At 33.8% G+C, this 7,897-nt stretch overlaps 2 protein-coding genes across 5 annotated transcripts; one reads left to right on the top strand and one right to left on the bottom strand.

Annotated features, from left to right (window-relative positions):
- Nucleotides 1-1,044: 1,044 nt before the first annotated feature.
- LOC107887364 (uncharacterized) lies at nt 1,045-5,921 on the top strand. 4 transcript variants are annotated; one of them, XR_005916675.1, is made up of 5 exons: nt 1,105-1,264; nt 1,500-2,514; nt 4,467-4,571; nt 4,786-5,009; nt 5,102-5,921. XR_005916675.1 is itself a non-coding variant. In XM_016811571.2 (2 exons), the coding sequence occupies exon 2, from the start codon at nt 1,595-1,597 to the stop codon at nt 2,384-2,386; it is 792 nt and encodes a 263-aa protein (XP_016667060.2). In that variant the 5' UTR covers nt 1,060-1,264; nt 1,500-1,594; the 3' UTR covers nt 2,387-2,720. The 4 variants fall into 4 exon arrangements, 1 of the variants encoding a protein (XP_016667060.2); XR_005916676.1 differs by having other exon boundaries at nt 1,045-1,151; nt 4,467-5,009; XR_005916674.1 differs by having other exon boundaries at nt 4,467-5,009.
- On the bottom strand, nt 3,606-4,960 carry LOC107887363 (remorin 1.4). The gene is made up of 4 exons (XM_016811569.2): nt 4,771-4,960; nt 4,271-4,673; nt 4,090-4,171; nt 3,606-3,963 (listed from the first exon to the last, which is right to left on the bottom strand). Exons 1-4 carry the CDS (start codon nt 4,943-4,945, stop codon nt 3,769-3,771), a joined length of 855 nt encoding a protein of 284 aa, XP_016667058.2. The 5' UTR covers nt 4,946-4,960; the 3' UTR covers nt 3,606-3,768.
- Nucleotides 5,922-7,897: the final 1,976 nt, after the last annotated feature.

A 7,897-nucleotide genomic window follows, 5' to 3' on the forward strand; every position in this document is an offset into this window, starting at 1 on the left:
TGTGTGACGCATGGCTAGACGACACGGCCATGTGTCCCCTGTAACCTTCAAAGGTTTGCAAGTCAGGCTGTTACACGACTTAGCACACGGCTTGGCATATGGACGTGTGGGGTTATTTCGAAGGGTACACGGCCTAGCGCACGGGCTTGTGGCTTGGCCGTGTAACCCAAGTGAATGAGTTACATGGGTATGGACATAGGCTGGGACACGATCTTGTGTCCCTATTTCGAATGTCCACATGGCCAAAGAAATGGACATGTCTTTTGGCCATGTGACCCTTACAGTTTGAAAAATTTTAACTTTTTCCAAAAAATTCATATGTTTCCGATTTAGTTCTGATTTGTTTATAATGTCTTTTTAAGGCCTTGAGGGCTCATAAAAGGGACCGTATGTATGACTTTGGTTGATGTTGTTATGATTTATGTGATGAATTGTTATTGTTAACTAATTGTACCTTGACATTATGCTCCGGTAACACTTCGTAGCTCTAACCTTGTGATGAATATGGGCTAGGGGTGTTACAACTATGAAGAAGATTGTCCTCATCTAATATGTGAAAAGTGTACATTGTGAGGCCCAATCCATCATTCACTCAATTAGTACAAGGTTATTAAGCCCAACTAGACTCTACAAAAGCTCAAGGGCATGTTTACATTAGAAAAATGTTCACACCTAAAAAATAGATGCCTTAACATCTTGGAGGCAACGAAAGGTGAAAAGCCTTCTTATTATGAAGGATGTACTTTCTTTGACCAGATTACAGGAAGGTCAATGTTGTTTATACTACTGACATGTATCTCAAGGGTAGAGGAATATAACAAAAACAAACCATGATTATGAGTTATTATATGTTAAAAGATTAACAAACTTAAATATTAAATTATTTATAAAATTTTAAAAAAAAACATTACTACACTATTAAATTAAATCATATTTATAATAAATTTGTAAATATTCTATATGCAACGTGTAAATAATCTAGGAAGTGACGTGTTGAAGTTAAAACACATATACTATAATCGCTAATAACAAACTCCGGAAGGAGTGAAAAAATAATTATAAAATAATAAAAATGATTTCAGTTATTCAGTTGGAGTCGAGGGGGAGTACTAAGCGACGGCGTTTTCATCGGTGGTTTACTCGTTGACCAGGTTGGTTAGTTCTGGTTCTTATTTAAACAGTGTCGTCTCGTCGAATGAGAACTATCTTTTTTCTTTCTCTTTGGATCTCTTCTCTGCTCCCAAACCCATCCAACATTTTTAAGGTATTTTTTTTCACCTTTTAGAATCTGTAAATTTTATAATTTCATATCTAAAATTTCAAATTTTTTGTGGGGTTCTTTTCACATTTACTGAGATTTTAATTTGTATTTTATGAATATAATTATTGGATGATTATGCTGAATCTAAAAGTAAAAGAATAATGAATTGAGATATATTTGAATTATGAACAATTGTCTTCCATCTTCTAAAATCTTTTCTTTCTTTCTTTATTTTCAGGTTTGTTATGTCGGAAGTCCCTGATTTTCTGGTCTAAGATTCTAAGTAGTTAAGAGTTAGTTGTAATTTATTTTTATTGTTATTGTTCTGTCAAAATGTGGAGTTTTGCTTCAAATACCATTGCTAGCATTGGGTTAAAGAGTTCAAAAGAGGCGAATCAAGCTTGTTCCGAGTGTTCAGATGATGAGCTGTGTTCAAATGGTAGTAGAGATGAAGGATTAGAGTGTCCCATTTGTTGGGAACCTTTCAACATTGTTGAGAATGTGCCTTATGTCTTATGGTGTGGTCACACTCTTTGCCAAAATTGTATCCTGGGTCTCCAACCTGCTGTTTTGAAACTCCCCACTCAGCAAATCAAGATCCCCATGTTCATTTCTTGCCCATGGTGCCACTTAATAGCGCTACGGCTAGTTTATAAGGGGAACCTCAAGTTCCCTCGGAAGAACTTCTTCATTTTGTGGATGATCGAGAGTTTGAATGGGGATAGGTATGGCATTTCCAGGAGAAATCTATCTGGGGACAATCAAGCCGTTGGCTCTCTGAGATGTAATTTAATGCTTGGCAATCAAGCTATCAGTGGTGTTGTTAGGAGAGGATCATATGCCAATCGTTCTGAACAAAATAGGTCTCTAGATACTGGTGGCAGAAATAATGCTGAGAGGCATCATTTCTCGCTTCATAAATCATTGGATTTCTTCATTCACTTTACATCCAAGTTCCCATTGGTCACCATTTTCCTTCTGGTTGTCTTCTTTGCAATACCGGGGAGTGCTGTTATCTTATTACTCCACTTTCTGGTCACAGTTGTTTTTGCCATCCCGTCTTTCTTGGTACTGTACTTTGCATTGCCTATGTTGGATAGGTTGGTAAGAGAAATCACCTCATGAGATGTTGCTTTCTCACTTCAAAGGTCAGAGAGATATATGGTTCCAAGTGAACACATCTATCCGTGTGATCATCCTTCTTCCAATGCTCGCTCCACTGCTTTTATTTGAAATTTAGTAGCTCCACGCTGGTAATGGGATTTTTTAGTATCCTGAAGCTTTCAGATTAATGCATTGTTTTTGATATGGACTGTGACTGAGTGACTTCAAAACATCTCAAAAGCTTGTTTTGGAAATTGTGGTTGTGCCCTTAATTAAATGTCATTGAAATGTCAACTTACTTGTTGTACAAGCTTGAGTTCTCAAAAGAATATAATTTGCAGTTAATTGTGGTGTTTTTTTTTTGTTCATTTTCATAATTTTTCTGCATTTTTATATACAATTTGCAACTTTATATCGTTGCAGACAGTTCAAGTTAAGATAAATGGTTTTGCCGGTTGCTTAATCTTTTAGCCCTTGAAAATTATGAGGACTCATTGCAGCTTTTGTCATTGTGGTGTATGGCTTTACTTCCTATTATATTTTAACTGGTTTTTTTTAACTATTTCTGAATGCACAAATGGCCTCGTTGCTTTTGTCTAACTTGGGCTCGTATCTCCTGCTATCTGATGATTATTGAAATAAAGCTTGCTGCATTAACCTTGAAGATTCTGCTTATCTTCATTTTATTCTTGTGCATGATATAGAGCTCTTTTCATTATGGTTCAAATTCAGCGTGGAAACTTGCAGTATTGTTTATCTTTTGGTGACAGTTGAATGTTCATGCACAATCTAAAAGCCCTAGTAAGATATGGTTAACTAAGGATTTAAACTCTCAGCATGTTCTTGTTATCCTCAAGGTTTTTGCAGTTTCAAGTATTAGTTTCTTGTTATTCAGTAGTAATGGTGGGAGGTATTCAGATGGTTGGAGGGTTTATTTATTTATTTTATTTTTGTACTTTAGATTTATAATTTCCAGAAAAAGTTGGATTTTCATTCATGCTTCTGCAGCAATTGAAGTTTGGATTATACTGTCAATCTTCAAGACTATTCAAATTCCTTCATGATCAAAATAATATAAAACAATTTCTGCATTTTATCGTCACATCATTTGCGCTGTAAATTTATTATTTTATTTTGAGTAACAGAGTCTTTGTCCAAGACAAGGGCTAGGATTTTCTGCATGAGCTGCTATATGGCTTCATATATGTTCATACTAAACATCAGTTGTCAGAAATATTAGTAAAGCAACTCAAGGTTCTTGAAGAATTATCTGTTTGAAACAAGGCTAAATGATTAAAATTACGGTGTCTCTACTTGTGCTTAGGCATCGTTTAATTAGTCAAAGCATTGTGTAGTGGTTTTATATGTGACTTGAAAGTCATGATACTACTTATTAGTTAAATTCAACAGCAGAAGCATGTCATTGGAAGCTCTCCTGTTGTTCTAATTATGTTTGCCTTTTCCTTTGCTTTAAGCTCATCATTTCTTTGTCTAGCATTTGCCTGTGCTCTTGCTCCATCTGCAACTTGTTTGATGTAGTCCATTTCATTCCTAAATTTGGTTAAGGCTCTTGCTCTCTTTTTCTCCGATTCACTCTTCTGCTTGAAGAATTAAGCTGTTAGTTTCTAAGAAATAGTTGTAAATTAGAAAAGAAAACCATGTCTAACTTCTGAATAAGCTGTTAGTTTCTAAGAATTAGTTCGACTTTAGAAAACAAGTCTAACCTCTGCTTTGTCCAGCTTGCTTCTGGCCTTCTTTTTCTTCTTTTCCTCCCATTCGAGTATAGTGTTATTTAACTTCACATACCTGTAATTCATTGTTAGTGAAGAAGATCATATGCTTCTAATTGCCTACAACTGTTTAGTACTAAACAATTAGTGCTTCTCGGTGTCAATGTATTATTACCGGTCTTTGATTTTAACCATCTCTGCTTTCTCCCAAGCATCTGCTTTTGCTTGATCTGACCCTGGCCTTACTGTATGCTGTCTTTTGGGTTCTACCACCGGAGGCACAGGTTTAGGGGTAGGAGGCAGTTCGGGTCTTGTTGCAGGAGTTCCTGGTTTAATGGCATGATGGTCTGGTTTTGATGTTGCTCTTTCAGGTTTCGGTGCTGCACGTTCTGGTTGACTGGAAAGTGTATCAGGTTTCCGGGAACTTCCAGGTTCTGTACGACTAGAGCTGCCCGCGTTATCAGTAAAAATAGCAGGTCTTCTAAACGATGACCCATGTCTAGTTGCTTTTTCATCTTTGGCATTGGGTACTGGCACTTTGATGTCTGCACTGTCTGGAACTTTCTTGGAACCTTCACCTGTTAATTTGTTTTGGTTAAACAGGCAGCAAGAAGAATTCTTAATGCTTTGTTACATGGATATCCGGATTCTATTTCTTATGCCTTGAATCTTTACCTGAAAATTGTTCAGATACGATGCCAGGTTTCCATGTTGAAAATGTTGGACCTTCCTTTCTGTTCTTGTCCTTGATCGAAGAGGGTTCTGCAATCGATGTAATGACATATGCAGCAGCTGCAACTCCAACTACTTGCTCTGTTATATAGTTTGAATCATGATTCCAACTAGTCATTTTGCCAGAAAATTGGTTTTGAAACCAATAATGGGTTCTCTTCTCTGCAAAATCGGAAGTTAAGGTCAGTTATTGTTACTTTTGTCTCTTATTTCTTTCTCTCCCTAAAATGGTGATATAGGAAGAATGCAATTTTAAAGATGTTCATTGTTACAGCTTCAAAGAATCAAGGGATGTTATTTGCTCATCCAGGATTGAACATTTAAGAGATTTGGATACAATACAATACAAAAAACAACAGAGTTATACCTCCTTTGAAATGGTGGTAGACTTTGGTTTCTAGTACTGCTCAATTAATCTTCTGCTTTTCCCGGCCGGCACCAGAAAATGGCATAAGCGATCAGTCTAAGGATTATGCAGATAAAATTAGAAAAAGAAAAACATTTCATCTTGATTTGAATTAAATAATGTTGGGTGAGAGATAATAGAATTATTACCTATAGATGCAAGTAATCTGGTTGATGGCAGATTCCTGTATCAAAAACAAAGGAGAATGAGGTGTGGCAAATTCTTCATTAATGGGTTCAAGAAAGAAAAGTGGAGGTATACAAGGAATGAATAGGTTGGGTGGTTTATAAAAGCAAAGACGAAGGAAGAAGTGGTGGTGTAGGTGATGTTCATAGGCGTAGAGACGAGCAGGCAAAGCAAGCTTGGGTTATATGCATTACTTTGTTCGCATGCAAAAGTCGGCTTTGGATATTCTTAACCCTCAGTCTACCACAAGATACGTATTCTTTCTTTGTCTTCAGGCTTTTGGGTTTATATTTATTTCATCTCTTTTTAAACAGTCTCGAGGGACGTTTCCTTTCCCAAAAGTTTGACAAGAATCTTGTTTTTGTCTGCTCACCTAGCTTTGCCTTTTTTATATCTTTTTAGTCATTGCCTACGTTATTACCACCACGCTTTTCAAGTTTTTAAATCTATTTATTGTATTTTTTTTCCAAACAAATTTATAAATGTTACTATATAACTTTCAGGGCTTTTTCCTTCTGAAAAAACGATCAACTTAACCAAATTCTACTGTCTGAACAAGTTAGGTTTAAAAATATTTATAGGCAATACAAAATGAATTGATTCAATGTCTAATTAGGTTTATGAAATTTGATTTGGTTTATGAATTTTGATTTAGGATTAGACTTATCATAGGGTTGAAAATTGGAAAGTGCTATTGAAAAGTTTGGTTGTGTTTATTAGACCTGCTCATGGGTGATTCGACTCGAAGGTCCGCCTGAAATGTAGGAGGTTTGGGCAAAAATATAGGCCCGAAAAATGAGTTTAGACAAAAAAATAAGGTTCGTTTAAAAAATAGGTTAGGCCTTGGGTAAGGCATTTTTGGTTTGGGTCCAGTCTAGTCCAACCCGAATTCACTAAAAGACAAAAAAATTTGTATTTTTTATTTTTTAATGTTATTTTCTTGTAGTTTTCTCCCTATTTTGTTACCATTTTACTATTATGTTGCTATTATTTTATTGTTATTGTTTGGATATTGTATAAAACTTATTTTATTGTTAATTTTATTATTATTTTAAAGGCATTTGTTAATTTTTGTTATTATTTTAATATTTTTAGTATTTTTAATGTATTATATATATTTGAAAATTATATAAAAATAATATAAAAAATTAATATGGCTGGGCCTGAGTTTTAGCATTTTTATTCGAGTCGGGCTTAGATAAAATTTTATGCCCATTTTTTGGGTCTGGCTTGGCCCGAGCCCAATAAATGAGTTTGAATTTTTAGTTGAGCCCAACCCAAACCCGGCCCGGCCTAACCCATGAGCACCTCTAGTGTTTACCATTGCTGTCAAAGAATGTTTTTGAGAAATAAAATTTTTATTTTAGATATGATTTTTTGTTAAGATATAAAGTTTAGAACTACTCATAATCCTTCTTAACTTTTAAATAAGAGGATAAATATGTTTTAACGCATTGAAACCCACGTGCTCCTGTATTCATAACAATATTGATGCCAACCAAGTGAAACCTCAGTTGACCATTTTAGATATGATGTTGTAAAATAGAATATATACTTAAATGATACTTATACTGGTTAATAATACGATATATTTCATATATATAAACTTGATTTATAAAAAAATAACAAATAAAATTAAAGTAGATATATGAGAGCAAATAATATAAATATTACAAAAAACCGAACACTTTTTTTTTAATTCAAAATAAATTCATTAAATTGCATGTTATGGCGTCTCTTGTTGAGTCTATTTCGTAACTAGATAATTTCATCAATTTTCTAACATTATACACGTCCATTCACTTAAATTCTAAGGTTTTAATAAAATATGATGCGTTGTACATAAGATTTAGCTCTAACCTATCTCATCTGATTGCCTATAATCACCTTACACATAGTCGGTATTATCGTGTGCATTTCTCAGCTCTACGCTAGCATTCTCTCTATGAGAAAATCCACTTTTCTCTGTTCTTCGAATTTCGAAATTATCAACTCTCCATCTTATACAAAATAAATCTACGAACTAAACTTTGGACCAATAAGATTGACTTGGTAAAAAAATTCAAAGTCAGATTAGCAATATATTCTATTTAAAAGGAAAAAGAAAAAAAGAAAAAACTTACCTTGAATCGTTATGAGCTTGGAAGTAGATAGACCAAAGTAAATGCCAAATAATGATGTCTGGTTTTATGGCCATCCGGTGTTAATGAATATTTACTTAAAAAAAAGTTTTTTTTACAAAATCTTTTATTATTTTTGAAAATTTTGATTTAAAATTTAAGTGTTTAGTATTGTTGTCAAAAAATACTTTTGAGAAAATAAAATGTTTATTTTAAACATGAAGTTGTGAAGTAAAATATGTATTCAAATTATGTTTCAAATTCATTAATATTATGATACTTTAGTACGAATATAATTTTTTTATTGTTATTCATTATTAATATTTTAATATATGAAATATAAATTGTAAATATTTTT

The sequence above is a fragment of the Gossypium hirsutum genome, chromosome A03 (assembly GCF_007990345.1).
Source record: "Gossypium hirsutum isolate 1008001.06 chromosome A03, Gossypium_hirsutum_v2.1, whole genome shotgun sequence".
Lineage (NCBI taxonomy): Eukaryota > Viridiplantae > Streptophyta > Magnoliopsida > Malvales > Malvaceae > Gossypium > Gossypium hirsutum.

Bases quoted from the DNA above. Each gene is read 5' to 3' on its own strand.
- LOC107887364 (XM_016811571.2), top strand. From the start codon at position 1,595: ATGTGGAGTTTTGCTTCAAATACCATTGCTAGCATTGGGTTAAAGAGT.
- LOC107887363 (XM_016811569.2), bottom strand. From the start codon at position 4,945: ATGACTAGTTGGAATCATGATTCAAACTATATAACAGAGCAAGTAGTT. The intron at 4,172-4,270 runs GTAATAATACAT...AATGAATTACAG, and splicing joins ATGGTTAAAATCAAAGACCG to GTATGTGAAGTTAAATAACA. The intron at 3,964-4,089 runs GTTAGACTTGTT...TTCTTCAAGCAG, and splicing joins GCAAGCTGGACAAAGCAGAG to AAGAGTGAATCGGAGAAAAA.